Consider the following 24962-nt stretch of genomic DNA (forward strand, 5'->3'; position numbering starts at 1 on the left):
CACACACACACATATATATACAATGTCATTAGAGATACGTTTTGTAAAATACGCCCCCAGACCTGATCGCTTCCCCCACGAGGCCTCGCATTGAATAAATAGAATTCATTATGTTTGCCTTCACTGCTGAACACTGCATTTCTCTGGTGTCTTCCATATTTAGATTTCATTACTTTAATTTTGTTGTACTGGGATTATTATACAGATTACTTTTTAAAATCATAATACATAACTTTACTGGAATATATATATTTAAAGTAAGCATCCTGACTCTGGTAATACAATGCAGCGGCTATTCTCAAACCCTCCCTCCTCTACATATGTTACGGTTCTAACTCCATTTCCACATTTATTTGATCAAAACTTTGTATCTCTAACATTTCCACTGACTGAACACACCTGATTTAGATAATCCGATAGGGGCAGAAGGAAAATATGCTGGATCAGGGATGCTCAAGGACCGTGAATAAAAATAACATCAACACATACAAGCAATGAATTTCAAAAGGGGAAGTCAGTCAACGGCATAGTGAGTTTTCCATATTTGAGGATGCAGTGCTCTGTTCGTTTGGTTACGTTGATGGCGCCTCCTTGGAGTGTTCCATTTGCTGGGACCGTCAACACTAAGTCACTGGATCATGGCTAGAGAAACATACGGCACAGCCAAAATGCTCCATCACAATGTGCCATCTATTGTTGTAGTAACTCCATTTAACATGTATATGGTTGCTTCAATCCAACATTCATGTCTCTGCACATTTAAGGATTCCTTCTTGTGCTTTTATTTCACTGCTTTGTTTCTGTTACTCCGGCCAAAGCAGATGGTCACCCCACTCAGTCTGTTCTGCTTGAGGTTTCTTCCTATAATCTAAAAGCACCTGAGGGAGTTTTCCATACCATCGTTGCCAATGTGCTTTCTCAGGGGGTGAATACTCCTGAGTAGTGCCTTGGGACAACTTATGTTGTAATCTGGTACTGTATAAAAAATATTTGACTGAACTAAATCTCCTGAAGCAAACACTGGTTTGACACAAACTCATTTTTGTGGCCTCCAAGGAGTCTCTGAAGACAATTAACACCAGACCCTCCAGGAACACATTCAGTCAATATACGTGAACATAGAGAGAGAAATAGATGGATATATCTCATATCTCTGTGTATAAAGATAGTGTTGTGGCAACCCGTCAACGGTGAGAAAGACTGTTTCTAGATCGATTCCCAGACAGGATGGTGGATGTGGATATGCCTCAACTGGCCCAAGCTTGGCACGCAGTGAAAACATACATCCAGGGTCCATCTAGAGATGCTTGTGCATCCATTTTTCTTCTTTTTTTTTTTAATGTGAGAACATCGGTGCACACCAACAAACATAGGGCCCTTGAGAAATCCATAGCCTGAATGAAGGCTGGGAAATCCTAGATGATCGGGGTCTGAGGATCTGATGCAGCATCCATCTGCTTTCACAGCCATTGGGTTAGAAGCCATCATGACCTCCACCTGATCCGCCACTGGGGACTTCTTGTTTCACCACAGCCCCATTGGCCATATCATGTGCAGGGTTCCTGTTGGGCATTCATGGTTACCGTAGTAGCCACAGGGCACACGAGGTCCTCACTGTATTCCACCCCAACATGCAACCCCCTACTTGATCCATTACAGTATTAGTCACGATGTGGATGAGGGGGTGAACTTTGACACTCATATACAGATATATAGTTGGGGTTGGTAAAGTAAGACCTTACTTGTGTGATGCACCTTGAGGCAGCTTTGTTGTAATTTGGCGCTATATAAATGAAATAAATTAAATTAATTACATTTTTTTATATAGATATACTGGTTGAATCATCTGTTGAAATCCTGGCATTGTAAATTTCTGGAAGGACTGTAATAGCAAATACAGGGCAAACTTGCGTTACGGCCCGTTACGCTATAATTTTGGACCGTTACGCTTATTTTTGACCGTGTAATCAACCGTTTCTGCAGCGCAACTCCAGTTTGAAGCGTGAATCAATGAAGCAATGCTTCGATTCAATGGTTCGTGGCTCTTTGATTTGCTGCTCTTCAGAAGCGGTAAGTCCGCTTCTTAACCCCTCTCAAAGCCATTAAAATACCGTGAGTCACTTTTGTGTGGATTAAAGTCACTAACTGGGAGTCTTGTCTTGTTGTAGTCAAGAAACGAGAATCGTCCTCCTTTCTGTTCGCACAGCTCCGAACGCTGCGCGGCTCTCTGCCGAGACAGAGTCCAGTCAGAATGAATTAACTTCAAAACGAATTGCCGCTTTAAATAAAATGACACCTCTTTAAAACGTTGCAATACAGACAAACTACAATCGACTAAAACCTTTTTTTTCCTCCCAAAATGAGACGTCCTGCATTCTTTTTGAACCTGACCTGCAGCACATCTGCAAGAGCTCAGCTCATAGGTATGGAAAGACATTCATGCCAATAATAATGTGCTTATGCTTATGACAAAAACGAACAGATTTTATTTCTGTTTATGTCCAGAGATCAAGGATCCACCATGTAGAGTTTATTATGTCCAGAGTTTAAGGATCCAGTAACCAATTTCATATTTATTTACTTTAAGACTCAATAAAATGTTGTTCAATTTGAATGAATGAATGAATTTATTTGGCACACAAACTCAACAGTAACAAAAAACTGATACACAAGACAATTCCACCGTGACATGTGTGACCAAAATGGGGTGAGCAGAAGCAAAGCTTATAAACGCCCACCCCTTATATACATACAAACATACATATATACTCATTACCAACCCCCAGAGCAAGCGCATAGAAGACAGTGGTAAGGAAAAACTCCCTCCGATGTATTGAGGAAAAAATCTCAAGCAGACCAGACTCTAAGGGGTGACCCGCTGCTTGGGCCATGCTACAAACACATTTAACACAACACAAACTCAGGTCCCGTCATCATAAACATCTCTAGTGTAGATACATACATATACACACATACCTACATACATATGCAATGCCTGTGATTTTATACTACATATTTACAAGATAGAAAAACAAAGTGCACACAACTAAACAATGATCAACAAAACACCCTAACCCTCAATACCCTGCCTCCTCCTTATACCTAGAAAAAAACATGTACCTATACTGCTGCTTAAACTGGTTCATGCTTGGACATTGTTTGAACTCCACCCTCAATCTGTTCCACATCCTCACTCCACAAACAGAAATACAAAAACCTTTTAATGTTGTACGTGCCCACTGATGTTTTAAGTTAAACTCCCCCCTCAGATTATAATTCCCTGCTCTTAAAGAACATGTTTTTAATATTTCCAGGAAGTAAATTGTTTATTGCTTTATACACGATTTCTACTGATTGAAAATGAACCAGATCAGTAAATTTTAAAATTTTTGATTTTAAGAATAGTGAATTTGTGTGGTCTCTATAACCAGTATTATGAATTATTCTTATAGCTCTTTTCTGCAGTATGAAATCCCCCCCAGAACAAAAAATACTTGTGTCATCTGCAAATAATACTAATTTTAATAACTTGGACACATTAAAAACATCATTTATATAAAGTAAAAAGAGTTTCGGACCCAATACTGACCCCTGTGGGACACCACAAGCAATGTCCAAACATGATGATGTATATTCCCTCAACTTCACAAATTGTTTTCTGTTACTCAAATAACTTCTCACCCAGTGTAACACTAATCCCTGATCCCATACCGTTCAATTTTATTGATTAATATATCATGATTGATTGTGTCGAAAGCTTTTTTAAGGTCTATGAATATTCCAACTGAATGTAATTTATGATCTATGGCATTTGTGATCTCCTCAACTGATTCTATTAATGCCAGTGATGTTGAACTATTTGCTCTAAATCCATATTGACTGTCAATAAGTAATTTATGTTTGTTTATAAATTCATCTAATCTATTGTTGAATAGTTTTTCTAATATTTTGGAAAATTGTGGATGCAAAGAAACAGGCCTATAATTTGTGAAGTGGTGTCTATCCCTTATGTCTTATACAGCGGTACAACTTTGGCTATTTTCATTTCATTGGGAAATTTACCGGTTTGAAATGACAAATTACAAATATATGTTAATGGTTCTGAAATCCCTTCAATGACCTCCCCCGCTTCGCTCCCTCGACATTACCACTACGCTAAAATTTTATCCTAGCTAGAACCCTGAAATATATCTAGCCATCGCCTTAGAATACTTGTTGGCACCCAAGACTTGCACTCACACAGTACAACAAGACTAGGGATGGGGCCGAGCAGATCCCATGTTCGTATCGGAACCTTATGCAAACAGTCTGAAAATTTTGATCCAACCTGCAGACATTTCCGATCCAGGGGCTGTCTGTATGTGTGTTTTCTGCTGAAAACTCTCCAAAAGGGATTTCCTGCTGGCTAGTCTGCTAGCTGGCTGCAAAATGCACAATGGATTTCCTGAATGGAGGCATCTCTCAATGAGACATCCCTAATCAGGAGTCTAAACATTTTGACCTTAGATTGTCTGCAAAGGTATCAGCATTGACAAACATCTCTGTCTAAGGACACCACGAGCACTTCCGAGGCATTATTGGATCTCAAAGGCTGGAGTACCAAACAGATGTTGACAGAGAAGCATAAAACAGATTACGTTTGCCTTACTTTTGGATCCAAAAGTATTTTTTTCCCCGTAGGCTTCACTTTAGATCAATAAGCACAGAATCAGTAGCCAAACGCACACAATATAAAATGTAAATCAATCCCATCTGCTCATAATCTTCAAAAGCACTTTCAGCGCCACAGTAAACATTTTCTGTAATTAACAAATTTGTACGTGAGTAAGAAAAGAAAAGAAAAGTAAAAACTTAAGCTGTTGATAAGTTATTTCATCCTTCCCTTTGTTATTCTGACCACAGCGGAGAAGAAGACATCCCGTTAGATAAACGCATTGAAAACAATGACTGGGAAATTAAAACCTCTCTTAAACCTCTCGACAATATTTCCTCATATGTTCGTTTTGAGGGATAAATTCTCAAAAGAATCAAAAGGAAGCAACAAATTTTAAATTCCAATTCCACCAGAGAACAAAGATAGACATATCTTAAAGTACAAATAAAAGAAAATGAAGTGAACCATTAACTCAAAAACAGCACCATAGAAAATCTAAGTAAAGAAGCTTGCAGGTTGAACTTAAAAGCTGTAAAGTATACAGTAGAGAAAAAGTTCAGGCCAGGCAATAGATGGCATGAACGAACATTTCAGGGGGCAAACAAATATTCAACTGTGTGAGAAATTGAAGATTGCATCAAGTCAATCTCACTAAATGACTGAAGTGGGAGAAATTACAGAAATGTAGATCAGGAATAATGAAAAAAGACAGGGTTCGTACTGGATGTTAGCAGCTGTGCTCTGACAATCACTAAGCAGCTGATTAGAGCTAATAACAGCCGTTAATCAGAGAGAGACTTAGACTAGAAGAGTGGACCGAAAGTGGCCAGACCATCATGGAGAAGGAAGCCAATATTCGTTAGCCACCTACTGGCAAGATCCACTCGACAGATTGCTCAATCCATAGATAGACCAACGGGCAGATGGATGGACACAGATTGCACAGTGAGAATAATAGAGCAGAAAACAAGCAAAATTACTGATGTGAATAGAAAAGTAAGGCCGAAAACCAAACTCGGAATCAGTAGGACCGCTTTTTACAAGATACTACAAATGAATATCCAATGAGAAGAAAAACAATGACTAAAAAAAGCAGCTGTCTCAATATCAAGTACTCCCAAAAAGTATTCACCTTAGAGAAGTGTCTGCTCAAAACACAAATATAAAACACTGAAACAGTACGTTTTTGTCCAAATGTAAGGTCATTTCATCTCAATTTATAGACACGCAAACAAATGATGAGTTGGTAAACTATGTAGCTACAATATCTTCGTAGCAATTAGGGCTATTGTTCACATTATTTTGCATAGTACCATAAGAGTTTCTGGTGTTGATGTTTGGTGAATAATGTGATCAACATGACACATGAAATACACGCAAGAAACTTTGATTAGATATTTGTGAAAATCAATCAATCTTGGACAAACTTGAGTATCACAATCATATCTTCAATAAAAACAGAAAAACACAAGCCCAGATAGCATCAGATCAAACTGAAGCTACCACAGAATACAAGAAGATGGAAAAGAAAGTTAAGAATTACTGATGCAATTTCCTCTCTAGCTGGACGAGAGATCTGTCACCGATTGAAAATGGCGACTGGAGTTACTGGATAGTGAACGACCAAAGTTGAGTAACGAATCGGAGTAAATCAAGACACAAATTTCTAGGCCACTTTCACTGCAATGTAAAAACCTGACAGTACCAGATTATAGTTTAAAAATATAACGCAATGCTAAAATACCCTCAGCCGCATGAGCAATGTCTTCTTCATAATTTGCAGTTGTTTAATTAGTGTCCTAGTGCAAATCAGTGTGTGTGTTTGGTATTTACATTACTAAGATGCTAATGTCTTACGTACAATTTGTACATGTTCAATAAAGCCCCTCAATCAATCATTCATAAACAAATCAGAAACATTTACATTTTACATTTACGTAAGTATAAGATTGGTTTTATTAAACAACTGATGGCAAAATGGTAGTAATCATCACTTAATCATCACGTAATCATCACTGTGGATAAATTACCAAAAACGTGTTCTGTCTAAAAAAATTCCATTTTAATTTGGGGAATATAGAGAAGAATTATAATGAAGTACTATATGGTGCTGGCACTTATCTCTGAAATTTGTTGTGTGAAGTGGAGAAGAGTCAACGATTCCCCCTGGGTGGGACACCAGTCCAATGCAGATTATTTCTTTTGGTTAGGTGGACTGGGACAATGCAGATACAAACAGGTAGCATGACTGCAAATCAAACTCAGGTCTACATATTGGCAGCCAAAGACCTATCGCTATAAAATAGTGAAGTTGGATGAAAATGTTTTTTTTTATAATTTTCAAACCTTAGCATGGCTGAAAATATTCTGTTTTTGCACAGTATACTACACGCTCTATATGGAAGTTGGATATAAAATATCAGTCCTCTACCGCTAAATCTATGGTTTCTAGAGGTCATCAAATCTTCTACTGGAGGACGCAGTCTAATTTTTTAAGGAAATTAATCACCCAATATCCTGTGTTCAACTTTAGCAGCACTCTTGACAGTGTATGTTCACAGAGTAACAGATGATGTTCTTGAAAGTTGACGGACATGGCTCGAGCCATTTTGTAGTTATTGACATTTTAAAATGGCCACTTAAAAACAAATGCTAGAAAAAAATACATGGAAAAATGGGGAGAATGAAGAGAACTGAAATGTTGCATTTCACCCCAAATAACAAGTAACACACAACTCTTAGTGGTTAAGTAATATGGCAAAATGTAGTTGGCAGCTGATCGGCTTTGACTGGTAGTGACTTGAACTTACCTTGTTAATGACCAGGTTTAGGTAAAATGTTGACATTTTGTACTGACATATTTACCTGTTGCACCTTTCAAAACCAGGTCTCATGATTGTATGTATTTGTATTGCTCTTGCTCATTTCCTTCCTTGTTTCTTTGTTTGCTCTTACTTCCATAACCAGCAACATTCATAATAGGTACTTTTAAAAATCTGTCAATAGTCAAGATTTGAACATGTTACTCAAAACCTCTATTGATCAAGAGTTAATCACATCATCTCCTACATACCAACTTGCGACACAGTAACTAACAAGATGCAGGTACTCTTACGTTTTGAGTTATCATGTGTGAAAGAATGTGAATCGCTCACTAAGATTACTGGTATACAAGCCATGCTAGATACACTGAATAAGAATATTATCTCCATTTTTTTTTTTTTTGTTCCATGTGAGACGTATTTGTGGACCTGACCTGGAATGACCCTACATCATGGATTAAAGCCTACTAGCTTTTCTGGGAGGACCTGGCAGATGCCACATGGTGAGCCAGGACTCTGGATGTTGTCCAAAAATACTTCCCCAAATGGCAGGAATCGTTACCATTTAGCCCTGTAGCTTTCAGACTTTTTACATCCTTGAAGTAAGGATGCAGTTAAAGTACAAAGTGGCCATTGGATGAAAGTTCACACACCGCAGGATTGCTGGTAGAAAAACAAGAGATGACGGAGAAGAGACGACAAAAAGAGAGAATGCTTGGGGGGAAGGGAGTAAATTGCTGCACACTGCAGTGATGTCACCAGCAGAAACTCATGGCTCAGACAGGCGATGCCAAAAAAAAAAAAAAAATAGAATAGTGCCCAGATTAATTTAGAGTTAAGTGTCTGTTAAATGAAAACAATTTAAAGTTGGCGATCCTCTGCAGGTGTCACTAAAATTCACGTGTTGCGGTTTTGGATGTCAGTCGTGTCTCTATTCTGCCCGTTTTTGTATCTTGCTACACTCCTGCAGGCGCTCCATCGCAGCCGACTGACAGCATGCTTCCATCTTCCCAGTTTTTGTCCCCGGGTTCTCCACCTAGCTAGTCCATCTGCAATGCTGCACATAAAACGCCAGCAAAGCACGCACGCACACTCTGTGACAAAGCGGAGGCTGCATGGACGTCGCCGTCCTGATGGGGACATCCTCCATCAACCTTCTGCTCCGAGCCAATGTACAACGTGGTTCTGCATGGTGACGAGGTTTATAAAAATATTTGCGGTTCATTAACACTGTTGTCAGTCACAGCTTGTTGCTGGAAGGCGGCGCATTAAAGCCAGTTGGCATCATTTGCATTGCAGATATCTGAGTGTTGGGGAATGCTTGCTCACCCGTTTAATAGGGTTGGGTCCATCAATAGGGTGAATGGTGGTTCAATTCCAAGATTTGCCTGACATCAGCCTGATATTTTACCTGGAGTTGGCAAAAGGTCCCAAATGTTCCCAAACACTCTCTAAAGTTCACCAACTGTATTACGCAAACATTTGCACAAATGTTGCCAATTGTTGCTAATGACAGAGGCGAACACTTATTTCCGCCAACATTTGCCATAAAAGCTGCCGAATCAAAAATGGGATGTTCCTCAGTATCTGCCGCTCCATGAAACAACAGCTAAGCTAGAAAACTAATAATGAATAAATAAAATGTAAAATTTCAAAAACCAAGGTCACAGGCCAATGGCAAAAATCTGGGGCAATGTTTCTATATAGTTAAAAAAAAATTTACAAAATGATTTCTTTTGGCTGGGCCCATTTTTGCCCAGAGTCGCAAAAGTAAATCTGGAACACTGCATGCCCTTCTTGACACAACTCCAGATGTACATAAAGTCATCCACCACCTTTCTGCTGGCTCTTTGACCTTTGACTCTGAATGACCTTGAAAGATCAAACTCATTTTAAATGGGTGTTCCAAGGAAGTGTTTACAGATACTGTAATTACTATGAAACACTAATGTGACATCATATATTAACTTTCCCTTGGTCACATGATCTTTGACGCTGAGTGACACTGAAAGGTCAACTTAAAGGGCATAGATATTTAAAATAGTTTGGAGCAGCACCGATCAGGTTTCAAGGCCACACAGAACCATAAAAGCCTAAATTATGAAAATGAAAATGATTTCTGACCATGTCATGATCACATAACATTTCAACTAACATCACATCCCCTTTTCTTTGTAGACGTTCAGCGTGGTCATGGTAACTGCAGAGCGATGCTGTTCTTACCACTGCCCACCTACTCCCCCTGAGGCATGTACTTAGGATGCAGTTTGCAAAGAAATGTTCACTGCTTCATTTCACCGACGCCAACAGTCCTACTGACAAAAGTATACAAATATAAAAAGGAAGCACAGCGTACCTATGGACCCCCCCCTTTCAAGTTATAACTGCAGCCTTCTCAACTGGCTATTTTGTAACCATGGGGGAAACAGTAAAGTATTAAAAATATAAAGCGTTAAAGGGCAAAAAAAAAAAAGCAGTAACTACAAAGTTTTCTGTACTGGTGAAAGATTTATGTGGTTTCTCTTAATAAGCGAGCATCTAGAGATACAAGTGCTCTTTGTGGTTTTTAAAAGGGTGGCTAAACTGCCCCAAGGACATTGTGCAGACTAACAGCTTTTTTTCATGCAGACATATTACTCTTCAATGTCACAATCTACCTGAAACCTTAGAAGACAAATTATAAGAACCCCCCCCCACCAAAAAAAAACAAACATGACTGCGGCTCTAAATTCGACTCGTCTGGTGCACCTTTTTCCCTCTCTTGCCCCTCACTAAATTATGCAAAATTGCTCTTCCTTCCTTCAGTAATTAACCAATTCCATTTAGATAAGCGTCTGCTCCGGTTAAAATAAAAATCACTTGATTCTCAAACACACTTAACCTAGAAAACTTTAGGTTTGTCCTGCACTGTTGCTCCCTTCAGACCCCTGTTTTAAAGTCCACAACATCCTGAGAAAGCCAGGGTTTTTCCCGAAAGGGTGGTACTGTGAACAAGAGTGCTCCGAGAGCACAATACCCCCCGCTGGCAAACGCTGCTTTGGTACCAACGCTTGCAACATTCTGATAACATTTCAAGGTACAGTGGGGAAAATAAGTATTTGATCCACTGTCGATTTTGCAAGTTTTCCCACCTACTAAGAATGCAGAGGTCTGTAATTTTTATCATAGGTACACTTCAACTGTGAGAGACAGAATCTAAAAAGAAAATCCATAAAATCACATTGTATGATTTTTGAAGAAATAATTTGCATTTTATTACATGAAATAAGTATTTGGTAACCTACCAATCAGCAACAATTCTGGCTCTCACAGACCTGTTCATTTTTCTTTAAGAAGCCCTCTTATTCTGCACTCTTTACCTGTATTAATTGCACCTGTTTGAACTTGTTACCTGTATAAAAGACACCTGTTCATACAATCAATCACAATCTAACCTGTCCACCATAGCCAAGACCAAAGAGCTGTCTAAGGACACCAGGGATAAAACTGTAGACCTACACAAGGCTGAGATGGGCTACAGGACAACAGGCAAGCAGCATGGTGAGTAGACAAGAACTGTTGGCATTATTATTAGAAAATGGAAGAAACATAAGATGACTATCAATCTTCCTCAGTTTGGGGCTCCATGAAAGATCTCACCTTGTGCAGTAAGGGTGATTCTGAGAAAGCCCAGAACTGCATGGGAGGACCTGGTCAAGGACCTGAAGAGAGTTGGGAGAGAGATTACATTAGTAACACATGACGCCATCATGGTTTAAAATCCTGCAGGGCAGCAAGGTCCCCCTGCTCAAGCCAGCACATGTCCAGGCCCATTTGAAGTTCACCAATGACCATCCGGATGATCCAGAGGTGGCATGGGAGAAGGTCATGTGGTCAGATGAGACCAAAATAGAGCTTTTTGGAATCAACTCCACTCGCCGTGTTTGGGGGATGAAAACAACCCCAAGAAAATCATCCCAACCGTGAAGCATGGGGGTGGAAACATCATACTCTGGGGGTGATCTTCTGCAAAGGGGACAGGACAATGTATCAGGGCAGGGGTCATGTATCGCAAGATTTTGGCAAACAACCTCCTTCCCTCAGTAAGAGCATTGAACATGGGTCGTGGCTGGGTCTTCCAGCATGACCATAAGCCCCAAACACACAGCCAGGGCAACTAAGGAGTAGCTCCGTAAGAAGCATTTCACGGCCCTGGAGTGGCCAAGCCAATCTCCAGACCTGAACTCAATAGAAAACCTTTTGTGGGAGCCGAAACCTGAAACCTGAAAGATCTGGAGAAGATCTGTATGGAGGAGTGGACCAAAATCCCTGCTGCAGTCAAGAACTTAGTCAAGAACTACAGGAAACATCTGACCTCTGTAATGGCAGACAAATGTTTCTGTACCAAATGTTAATGTCTGTATTTCTATTGTATCAAATACTTATTTCATGCAATAAACTGCAAATTAATTATTTAAAAATCATACAATGTGATATTGTTGATTTTGTTTTTAGATTCTGTCTCTCACAGTTGAAGTGTACCTACAATAAAAACTACAGACCTCTCCGTTCTTTGTAGGTGGGAAAACCTGCAAAATTGACAGTGGATCAAATACTTATTTTCCACACTGTATCTAATAACATTTGTTTTGTCAACACACAGCTATTTGCACTTCTAACAAAAACTACAAAATGAGCTGGTTTTAGTTTCTTTCCCGAATCAAGAGAGAAACATATCTTGCTTTGGCTGTACCCTACAAAATGCAGTGAGTGGATAGATGGATACACTCAGATCACAGAAGAAAACTGATCAAATCTAGACCCAAGTCTCCAGTGCACCTTCTGGCACTAAGACTGCTGAACTTTCACGTCAGTTTTTTAAAGAAGGAAATGATGTTCCAGGTGTCACGTAAGGTTTGGACCTAGATCCGGATATCAGCTTCCAAAGGCAGACCCTTGGTGTTCTACTAAGGTTTCATTGTTTCTACAAATGAGAAAAAAAAATGAATGAATGAATTTTATTTATTTTTTTAAGTTTTTAGTGTGGCTTTAATGTGACACAAACATGAGTGCAAAGCAGACAAAATCCGACTCAGTTGGGTGGCATTTTTTTGCGGATCGTGTCACTTGTATCAATGAGAAGAGCCGCTTTGAAGCACTCGAGAACAATGCTGTCATAGCAGCACTAAGAAATCCCAGTAACGAGGGAAGCCATTCTTAGTCAATTTGTGTCTGCTTTGACGCTTGTCAAAGCACGGGCTAGTGACACAAGGTCATTCATCTCATAGTTGATAGGAGGAAGGACAGCCGGGCTGGACCTATCCGTGACAGCATGGGTACACTTTCAAACTTGATCGTTACCCTTTTTTTGGCAAATGTTTGCCTGTTCTGCTGTTGGTTCCTTGCTGTCATTTTTAATGCCCTTATTCATTCTTAGCCACAAGCCTGTCAAAAGAAACCGGTTGAGTTTCTGCTACTTGCGTAGCAGTTATGGATCTCTTTGGAGTGTGTCCTTTCTCATCAGTTTCTCACCCCGCTTTCAAAGACAATTATTTCTTTGTCCATCTCTCTAATTTGTTCTCTTCCTCCAATCTTCAGTGTGGATCCATACTTAGATACTGCCACACAGATTACATTATGGATCTACTTCCCAATCAATGGTTGCTCCACATTAAAAGAGGAATAGCAGTGCCCCTTCCCTGCCCATCATGGCCAATCTTAGCCTTAATTAGACAACTTGTGTTGCTGGAAAACTAGAGAGGCGATGCACAGTGCGTGAGAACAAACAAGTGCAACGCCTCAGTTTTCCAGGCAAGAATGAGAAACTGTCCAAATCATTTCAGATGCAACTTTTAGATGGTTCCTTACAAACGAAAATTTCACATTTTGTGTCAACATTCAGGTAATGAAAGTTGGTAAAAGGCTGTGAAGATGGGGTGGGTCAAACGTAAGGTTACTTGTGCTGCATCGTCCAAAGTTGAATACACGATATAACAAATGAATCCAAGGTCATTTTCATAGCTGAAAGCTTCGACCAAGGCTGGCACAGAGGCTTATTTCCATTTTTCACCTCTCAGACCAACCTGAAAAGTCTACCTCTGTTAGGGTCTCCCCAAGTAAGACCTCAACTGGCAAAAAGGTAACCCAGCATTACTCAAGCAGTGTCCAGATACACCTAGTTCCGTCATCATCAACATTCACCAGTTTCACAACTGTACAATAAAACTAAAAGCACCAGGATTCTAAAGACTTGGACCTTCAACCTTTTGCACAGACACCAGCATCGTCATAGACCTCCACGATGACCTCATGACACCATACGCTGTTCCCAGGTGTTTCTAGACCTCATACTTTATGTTCAGCTCTGAGAAACATGAAGAATTTTTTTTCCTCACTGTTCTGTAGGTCTGGTAGTGTATAGAAAACTGTCAATAGATTCTGTCATTAATGGTGTTCTTTGTACTTTTGCTTTAAGGTTGTGTCTCTCTTGAACTTTGGTTGTGCTGCCCCTGTGATTACCTGTGGTACAGCTCCACTTTGCCCACATCTGCAAGCTTTCAATAAAATATATTTGTATTTAATGCACAAATGAGCTCCAAAACTAAAATATAACAACGGAAAAAGATGAAAAGGTGGTGCACAAAACAAACATATCAAAAATGTCTAAAAGAAAGAAAGAAAAGAAAATAGATAAATAGTGTCAGAGGAAATAAGATAAGACAGAGAAAGGTGGGAAAAACATAATAAGGGACAGACAGAAAGCAGAAACACCTCATTTGGAAGACAGAATAAACAGCTGGAACAGGTCAAAGTCTTTATCGGGGTCTTAAGCAGCAAACTGGAACAAATCTACGACTGTGCGGCTGTCACTCAAACTCATAACGCTTCACACTGTTCAGGCACAGCCACATTTAGCACAAAGCTTCTCAGGTTTAGTCTAGAGAACTGACATTTTGCATATTTATCTCATTTTGGTGAGGCAGTTTCGTTCCAAGTTGACACCATGTGACTCAGAAGCACAAAAAAAAACCAAAAAACGTCCAGGCCATTTCTGCCGCATGCTGATCTAAGCCACTTTCCACCTACTGCACTCCTCATTTGATTTCACAGCCTTTAGAACCACTAATAACAGAAGCCAGCCATTAACAGAAAATCCAGGTCCAGCCTTAAGAGCAGCCAATACTGTGGCCATTAAACAGACATTTGCACAAGTCACCTTTGGTAGGACACAAATGCAAACACATACAGCAATGCTTTTACATGCAGACTCGTTTCTATCACATATGTAGACATTCTTTTTGAATCCAGACTCTGTCACAATGGTAACAGCATAACCAAGTAATACCATTACCCAAATGCATAGTAACACAGTAACATTCTTGTTATGGTTTGGCGGACCGGTGTCACCGACCGAACGGGCCGCCTTAAAAATCGTCCGTCTTTTGCATCTGCACATGCGTCTTTTTTTCCCATTTATTTAGCACAATAGAAATTCATGACAAATGACACAATTTGCAATATATATATATATATATATATATATATATATAAACAAAGAAACAATACAATGTGAGCATACCGCAAGGAAGTGGTAGAAGTCAAAGAGGCTTATCAAAGACCCACTCCCCAAAAAAAAAAAAAAAAAAATATTACAACAATAAACAAAAGTATTATATCAAATCACAAAGTATAAAACATTTAAATTAAAACAATTAAAACCAGGTAATAAGTTGACATTATAGGTACTCATACAGGAGCTTTACTTTTAATCCATTTTTATATCTGTATAAAGTGATGGATGGATTTCGAAGATGAACCGTATCATTCCAAGATTTAACACCATGATATCAGATGTGATGCTGATAACGAATCATTCTATGCAAAAATAAATGCAAATGAGGTCTGCCTTGTCAGCTAATTATGAATTTGATGGTTATGCACAAAATAATATTTGATAAATAATATTTATTATTAAATTAATAATATTTGCTTGTGTCATTAGCCGCGGTTCACGGATTAAAACCTAATTTCTGTTTGTACAAAAATCATTTCCACATTAATTCAGCATTATTTCATCATAAAAGGCGGCGGAAGCGATCAGACCGCCGCGGCTAAAAATGATACATATTACATAAAAGCTACACATTCTTGCTTGACATTTCTTACTCGGGTTCTGGTTCAGGGCCCTTATTTTCAAAAATTGACTGCAAATGTTTTTTCTAGCAAATATGTTGCCGCTTGGTTTGTGTTTGACAGTTGACTCTCTGACCGTGCTCAGAGAAGAAAAATACTGACTGATTAGAAGCTGGGCTACAAAGGCTAGTAAGAAACGTCAAACACTGTAGCTATTTTTACGTGTGTCAGTATACGAGGTGGCAGGGTTACTTGGCTATTGTGTATAATAGTCTTCATCTCTAATGATTTGTGAAAGCGTGTCAGGTTAACAACAGCAAACACAAGCACTCGCTTTCACCGCGTTGATGAGCTTCCTGACAAAGGATGTAAAGAAACGTCAGCAAGGAGTGCAACAGAAGAGAACAAATAGCAAGAGAAGAGAGAATACAAGACAGCAAGATCGTTTGAGTGAGTTTATCTCACATTTCCGACCCCATCACAAAGGACCAACATTAGATCCGGCCCCTGAAAGAGTCATTTCTCTGTATTGGTCACCTCCATTGGAAAACAAACGCTCCAAACAACAACACATCAAGTCATCATGTAAGATGCCAGCGAGGCACATTTGAAGGTTTGTGGGCTGTGAGTGTGATTCGAGGCTGATCAGTGCAGGGAACAAAGCGCGGGGTGATGCTTTGAAGATGTGACAGAAATCTCCCTCAACCACAGAGAAAGGCAAAACGAAAGCGTAATCAAATGCAGAGAGGTGCGGATAAAGGTAAAGGAGAAAACTCAGAATGATGGAACTCACAGTGAAGTAAACAGAAAATACTAGTAAAGGGGAAAGAGAAGAACTGTAGGGGTGCAACCAGGGTTGGGTATCGGGAACCGGTTCTTTTCGGGTATCATTAAGAAATGATTCAATCCACGATATCAACAGCCTTTTTGCTTAACGATTCCCTTATCGGTCCTTCAGAGTGGCCGTTATTTTTGAGGGCGTTTGTTGGGAAAATGATCACTTCTCTACATTGATTACATACCCTGTCATGGCTCTGTAATCAACCATTTCTGCAGCACGACTCCAGTTTGAAGCGTGAATCAATGAAGCAATGCTTCAATCCGCTGGCTCGTTGGTTCTTTGATTCGTTGATCTTCAGAAGCGGAAAGTCCGCTTCTTGACCCCTCTCAAAGCCATTAAAAGATGTCAATCGTGAGTCCTTTTGTGTGGATTAAAGTCAGTAACTGGGACTCTTGTCTTGTTGCAGTCAAGAAACAACAATCGGTATCGATATTGATAAAATCTTACCAATACCCATCCCTAGGTGCAACTATTGATTATATTTAATTTTCTTTATGACTGATATGATTGCAAGTAGAGTGTTTCATACCGCTTGTTTTCAGCAGCTAACGTGGTTAACAGCTACTGCAATATTGGTGTATTTAACCACATAGTTTGGATATATTGTGAATATCTTTAACATACCAAGAATGCTGATAGGTGGGGGTGGGGGGTACAGTAGCTCGTGGTTGGAACAGATTTTTTGTCCAGAAGGTCGCCGGCTTAAGTCACCCCCTCATACTTGATGCCCCCTGCTGCACAGTCAGTAGTAAGAAGGGTACCTTGCTGATTTCCGTGAGAGAGGTATTGTGTAAAGTATCATGGCCTCGGGTATCTTATCTTCTTAGTTGTCTTGTACGTAGTGTGTAGAGGTAATTAGGTTTACCAGCACCTTTCACGATGGTCTATCCTACATCTGCTATTGGGTTTGGTTCTGTGAAATGTTACACAGCCTGACATCTTTGGCTATGATATTCAGCCGTATGCAACAGGGCCCTCTAGGCTGTCTCCAGTCAGCCTAAAGGAGATGAAAGTCCAGGATGGCTCAAGCTGGATGTTCATGCGGGAGGCGCAAAATGCTGTCACACCATCAGACTCTTTGCACTGCTGCAGGGCAGGAAGTGGGAGGATGTTTGATACACTTTCTAAGCCCATCATTGGCTGCACGGTGAAACTACTGTATGATTTCAATCCTCCTGAAGCCTCTGCTGTCGATCCTGGTTGCAAAAGTGTTATTTAGCAGCCAGATCTCAGATCCATACAGAAATACTGACACCACAAATAGCACAAAGTTTTGTCCTTTGGGAGATGCATGCTACTATAGCGCACCCCCAGAGATCATGAGTAGGGGGATAGGCATGCTGGTGGTAATATCAGAATGATTATACGATGTGAATGGTTTCCTTAAACATTCTGACCTTTTTTGTAATGTCACTGTTTTGTTGTAACAGCTCCATGGATGAAGATATCCTTTTATGATTTCCATTACATAAAAGGGTCATATTTTACACATTTTGAGCAAATTATACTCTGGAACATGAGATGCCTTCAACACCAAATATTAAGGCTTGTAGCCATTTATATCCTGCAGGGTAAGACACGGAGATAATGAATATGAAACAAATCTAATGTTACGATTCATAAGACTAGTAAGTCTCAAAAGAACAAGCAAAAAATTAAATAACTAGTGACTTCCATGACACATCACACAAGTAAAAAAACGAATATAACGCACTGCTGAAATACCGTCAACCGTATGAGCATTCTGTTCGTTATAATTTGCAGTCGCTTCATGGCCCATTTCATGGAAAGTGGTCCTGGATCTAAAAATATAAACTGCTACCTTTGTCTATGAAATTAATTTTTTGGGATGCCAGACATCCAAATCATCCAGAAAAACCCATCTGGAGCATGTGGGATAGTGTTCAGTGGTATTCTCTGCTGCTGAAATGAACTTACACAATTTGGTACTTGTCAGAAAAATCAATAGTACATTAAGTCATCTAAATTCAGTTTTATTCATGAAAATCCTGTCATATTTACATTTTCTCTGACATAAATACATATAAACTAGAAAAAAAATGCACTTTCTAAAGCCTCATGGACTTCATATCGTGACAAGGCAAGCATGAAGTAATGCACAACGGAGGTGTTCAACAGCTTTATCAACAGTTTTATTAATTTACTAGCTGGGGTACCCGGTGTTGCACAGGTTAACCTGTTTAAGATATAATCTACAAAATATTCCAAAGTTTATATTTTGTCATAATTGTAGATATCTTATAAGTATATATGTAGTCCGAATAGGCAAAGGTTTGAACTAAAAACCCAAAATAGGTGGAATCAAGAAACAACAATGAAGTTCTTCAGACTTTATATTGCAGATCAAGTATGCTCATAATCATTAATCAGAATTGATGTTATAACCTTTATAATTGTTGATACATTGCAAATCTAGTTTATAAGAATGCTCCAAAAATAAAATGGCTTTTAAGCAAATGTTAATTTTGAATCTGAGATGTTGAATATATATTTAAATGTAGCTTTTACTGACCAATAGTTCTGAAGAGCCTCTTGGTAGACAATGTTCCTTGTCCTTCTGTCAGGAAAGTGGATATACAGCCAATTGGGGTTACCAACTCTGGAGCATCTGACTAACTAACTGTGGAAGATTGCAGGTTCTGCCATATTCAGGCCAGCCACATTATCAGCAAAAGTAGTGGTTTCTTTTTGCACACTTTGAGGCATTCCATCTTTAAATGGTGTAAATGTTGCCTTGCATATTTCTTAAAGTTATGCATTCATTGGTATATTTAGAGAACAAACAATCTTTTCAATTGTAAAAAAAAGAGGTTTGACCACTAAAAACAGTTTGAGCCATGAAAAACAAAATTTAATTTATGATATTTACATCATAATGAGCGGCCTATATACAATGCGCCATTGGAGAACACACGCTCTATGCCCGTTTACTGGCTGATTGAAAGGGTGCTGCCCCATCAGCAGTTAGAACTACATCACTTTTTCAAATGATCTGCAGAGTGCCATTGTGACACAGAAAACATGCAATTGCCTGATACTTTATGATCAACGCTAGGCAAGTGATACACATGTATACTCTACACCTTTATTTTTAGAAAATGTGCAAATGTTTAGAAATACCTGTACAAATTGCAAGAAAACACAAAGCTTGATATTTTATCCAGTAAACTTTTAAAGTTTAATTTACAGCCTGTGGGTGAAAGTTCTCTGCTAAGAGTGAAAACTTTCATTCCAAGAAGGAATAGGCTGTATTCTGATAAGTATTATATCATAGTGATTGTGTATAAGTTTTATCAAAATTAATGTGGATTGAAACCCCCACCCCCAGCCACCCCCACCCCTTCTCAGCCACCAATGCCTCGCATGGGGAGATCAAAATTCCTGTGGACTGACCACCCCCACCCCCTCTCAACCACCAATGCCTGGCATGGGGAGAACCCATCTACATCTCTGAGCTGGCACCTTATCTGCAGGTCTAAATCCTTGTTCCTGGGGACAGCATTATGAAGAGTTTACCCTATATTTATTTTGAAGTTGATAAACATAACGCAGTATTGGTCATGAGGTACAGAAAAATCTCAATTTGAGGGTGCATACTGCCATAATGATTAAACCAGATTTAAGGACTAGGATGGCATATCTACTCATTCACACATGGTGTCAAATATCATGGATGTAATATTGGTAGAAGGGAGTATGGGGATAACAAAGCACATGGAAGAAAGTTACTTTGTATTGAATCGTGTATTTATATTCTTACAATCAAAATGTTCAGTATATGATTAGTCAGTAAATGACAGAATACTCACATTTGTTTTTGCTATAAACAGGTCTGAAAACACTAAAGTTTGTAGAGTTGTTCAAATATTTTCAAGGAGAGTCAAACAGGTTTGTAGCACCCACGTGCAGCATGTGCAGAGAAAGGATGCATTCATATCAAGGGGGATATTTGAATCTGCTTGGTTATACAACCAAGCTGGCATGCACACCCATGCTATGTGTGCTAGCCAGCAGCCAGCAGCAGATAGCCCAGGAGTCTGGGCTCTGTTTATAGCAGTAGGCAGGCTACTGAGCTCCTGCATATATGCATAGGGCCAGCGGCCAGCTATTAAAGGTGAGAGATTTGTGCTGGAGTACAACTGCCACTGAGGTACATATGGTTCAACTGTATGTATCAGATTATTGTTAATATTGTTGTCTTAATATTAATTTTTTTCTTTGAAAATAGTACCAGGTTGTAGCCCATGTCATGGTGGGTCAGAATATGTAACTTTGGGGTTCAACTGTATGTATCAGATTATTGTTAATATTGTTGTCTTAATATTAATTTTTTTCTTTGTAAATAGTACCAGGTTGTAGCCCATGTCATGGTGGTTCAGAATATGTAACTTTGGGGAGTTCACCTTTTGTAGTTTTAGAACCTATTCCGGACAGACAGAAAGACAAAAGTAGCCATTTATGTATATAGATATTGTTCTCTTAATATTAATTTTTTTGTTTGAAAATAGTACCAGGTTGTAGCCCATGTCATGGTGGTTCAGAATATGTAACTTTGGGGAGTTCACCTTTTGCAGTTTTAGAGCCTATTCCGGACAGACAGAAAGACAAAAGTAGCCATTTATGTATATAGATATTGTTGTCTTAATATTAATTTTTTTGTTTGAAAATAGTACCAGGTTGTAGCCCATGTCATGGTGGTTCAGAATATGTAACTTTGGGGAGTTCACCTTTTGTAGTTTTAGAGCCTATTCCGGACAGACAGAAAGACAAAAGTAGCCATTTATGTATATAGATAAACAACAGAAAAGGGACTTACATTTTGGTGTTCCACTGCTTCTAAAATCCAAATTGTGACGTGTAGTCCGGTGATGCATTGCACTGACTTCGGACTTCCATTAAAAAAGACTGTGTAGTTCTTCAGTCCAGCCAAAAATCACATCAGCTTTTCATCTCATGAACAGCTCTTCATGCATCCACACGGCTTACAGCGGAGTGGATTGTGTGTGTGTGTTACAAGAATTAGCACCGTCAGTTAGCTCAATCAAATCGTTGTCTCGCTTGTGTCGTTGTCCCCCACGTGTGCGCATTCACACAATTGGGTTGGCGCTTGTGCGCGCTTGTACTACAAAAAAGACTGTGTAAATCCTTAGTGCAGCGGAAAAAAAAACAAACAAATCACGTCAGGAATTAGTCTAGCTTTTCATTCTAACTTCCTGCCAACAGCCTCCAGACAGCGCAGTGGATTTGCTTTGTGTGTGCGTGTGTGTGTGCGCGCACACAGAGTGCAATGGTACCAAACGTATAGAACCAAATTTGCACTCTAAAAGCAACCAAATTCCACTCTAAATGGAACCAAACTGCACTCTAAATGCAATGCAACACAAATGGGAAGAATAATCCTTGTCATGTGACATACAAAGCACCAATCAAATGACAAGGATCCACTTAGCAGTTATATAAGAGCAAACTTTTATTGCTCAAATTTGACAAACTCCCCTTTTTTAAAATGATCCTAAATGTATACACTTTTGCTTTCCCCCCTTCAAATGACAACACTTTGTTTTTTGGATTTCACACAGTGTGTTTGCTCTGTCAAAAAATGAACTGTGACAACAACATAAAACATTCATTTGAGTAAATGTGGTGCAACAAACACGCACAGCAGGGGGGTGCTTTGGAATGTGTAAGTATGAGTAAAATGCAGCACAAATAAACAAATGCACACACTCACGGCATGTGTGTCACTCTAACAGTATAAGGAAAAAAAATTAAAGTGTATTTTGGCAATAAGAGGTTCTACGCATGTCTTAAGCCAGGAGTAAACATCTACACCTGTGTGAAGAGAAGAACTGATGAATGGAAGAAAAAAGGAGAAAAGGGCAGAGGAGTTGGAAAAGACAATCGGGAAGTCCAACGGTTTATTAACTTTGACCCCTGTTGACAGAAGGGCAAATATACCCTGACCCGTTACTAAAGGCATTTTCACACCTGTTTGTTTTTTTTCTGGACCAGGCACCAAAATGGTACAACGCTGCAGTTTTACATTGTTTATTTATATACATATATTTTAGTGAGACAATATCAGACTTTACAGATGATCAGGCAAAAAGATAACGCATCCTCACGTCAACAGTGAATTCCTGTTGCAATTTTTTTTCTTTAAGTGGGAGATCTGAAAAGAAAAAAGAAATATATACATGTTTGATGCACCACTCACCAATGTACTCGAAGACATAGACTACGAAGAATGGCGTGACCAGATCGTTGATGCCTTGGACATAGCCGCTGGCCGGGTGGCGGATGGCCCATATGAACAGAATCCGCTCAAAAATCTTACACCAGAATACCAAGCAGAGGAGAGGGGCAGAGAATGAAGACAAAATATTGCAAGTTAACTGTCAGTTAATAAATATGTACAAAATTAGCAGTTGTGCTAACAGTTCGCTAAAGCTGATAGCCATCATTTTCGTTTATGCAACTCAAATAGATGGAATTAAGTAACAAGTAAGTACACTATGATACTATACTATATACTATAAGTACACTATTTGAAGTAAAATATGGCAATGCTGTTCCTGTAGCTGTGTTTTGTAACAACAAAATTAAAAAGCGAGGGGGGGGGGTGTCTGAACAAATGACTGATGTTCAAACTAAAATAATTTTTACTCAAGAAAAATTTGGTAATATATTTGAATAATTCCTTAAATCAATCCTCTGAAATCCTTTAAACACTATGAACCATAATTAACGCCAAAGTTTATGCTAATCACCACCTTAGACCCTGTGTCCATAGTTTTTTTCTGGCCGGAATGCAGTGAGCAGGCATTCAAAAAGGACTTCACCCAAGCACCTCATCTCAGCACTGTTTTATAAACTCTCCTTGCACAATGTTTCTGTGACAACAATAAACAACTAATGACTAGCTTATAACCATACACTGAATAAAAAGCACTCACCCTCAGCATGAACCAATTGTCTGTCCAATCTGTGATTACAAATAAGTGATTGTTTTGGTCTCTTTTGTAATGGATTTTGTGTGACAGATCAACTGAATGTTGACATGGACCGCAAAAGTTTTGTCCTTTGGAGCTTGACGCTCTGCTGCAGCGACGTTATAGGCATTTTCAGAAAAGTTTGACTAATTTTAAATTTAAAAGCAATCAGTGTGGCCATTTAAAAAAGTAGAGCATTGTCAAAATAAGGTGCTGGGTGCAGCACTTTTTCCTTAGGCGGCTGCATGTGGCCGCATACGTGCCCTTCTCATTTAGAACAATTGAAAAAAGATGTTGACACTGGGGGGAACGTATGGACTCAGGGCCTTTCTAAGAACACACACGAACAGAGGCCATAGATATTAGTTGCAAAAACCATGAAGCTGTAAATTTTAGAGGAAGTGTAGGAAGCACCAGTGAATGTTAGAAAAATATTTACAGGCATGCTGAGCTGGAAAAGCAGAAAAGCATCTCAGAAGTAAGTGGAACCGGGTTTGTCAGTGAGGTTACATTATAACATGTAGGTTTTAAACGGTTATTAATTTAATATTTTGTTGTCTTCATGAGCGATTCCAGATGGAACATTTCCAACCGTTATCTTTGTGTTATTCTGTCATGCAAACATGGGAGTATTTCAATATGTTGTTTTCACCCATGGTGTGAAAACTGAAGTCATTAAAGAAAATGTTAACTGTGGTTAGCATATGTAGTAATGCGTAAAACAACAGCTCATGCTAACCCCAAGTGGTTATGATGGGTGCTAATGACTTGGCGTTGACAGTTAGCAGGTGACTGAATGTGCCCATTTTAACAACAGTTAGAATTTTCCTCAAGCAACGAGTGCACCTGCTTCTAAAACAGAAGGTTCCCAATTCAAGACCAATCATGTCCTACGCTCCATGCATAGCTGGAGTTGAGAAGCTAAAAGAACTTAATAGCTAAACATGCCATGTCAACATAATAGCTGGTACTCAGAAATCTGGCAAAAAAAATTTCCATTTATGTTCATGAAACTAAGAGGTAAGTGCAGCCGGAGCAAAGGAACTGTTAAATTAATACATTAATTTAGTACATAATACAATAATAAATACAATATAATACATTAATTAGTTTAATTAATTAATTAAATACTAGTGCAAATCTGAATTCCTCACTCTCATCCCTGCAATTTACAAAATTTGCCATCATTTTCATTGTGTGTTTGACATACTGATCTGAAAGGAGTACTGTGATTCACACTCCAAATTCGAAGGTGGCAGTAATGCACCATTAACCTGGATGCCAACCACCATAAAATAAGAAGAGGAAGACGATCTGGATAAGTAGAATGCTTGTCTTCGAGAACAAGTAAAATTAATAAATCATGCTCTCAAACTGAAAGAACAGGTCTTGTATAATGAGAGGGCATATAGATAACCTTCACACACTTCACTTCTTTGGACTGTCTGGGACACTCAGAACAGCAATAACCAGGTGAAGGTAAGGCTCATGATAATGTTTTAAAAATGTATCAGTTTTAA

At 39.1% G+C, this 24962-nt stretch overlaps 1 protein-coding gene across 2 annotated transcripts in view; it reads right to left on the reverse strand.

Moving 5' to 3' along the window:
* Nucleotides 1-24962, reverse strand: part of tbc1d22a (TBC1 domain family, member 22a) — a 234183-nt gene that overhangs the window by 101699 nt on the left and 107522 nt on the right. For both annotated transcript variants that reach the window (XM_034162984.1, XM_034162985.1), the window contains exon 9: nucleotides 22668-22782. In XM_034162984.1, coding sequence (XP_034018875.1) covers nucleotides 22668-22782 — 115 coding nt within the window. The remainder of the gene's footprint in view (nucleotides 1-22667; nucleotides 22783-24962) is intronic.

Source organism: Thalassophryne amazonica, chromosome 22, assembly GCF_902500255.1.
Source record: "Thalassophryne amazonica chromosome 22, fThaAma1.1, whole genome shotgun sequence".
NCBI classification, from domain to species: domain Eukaryota; kingdom Metazoa; phylum Chordata; class Actinopteri; order Batrachoidiformes; family Batrachoididae; genus Thalassophryne; species Thalassophryne amazonica.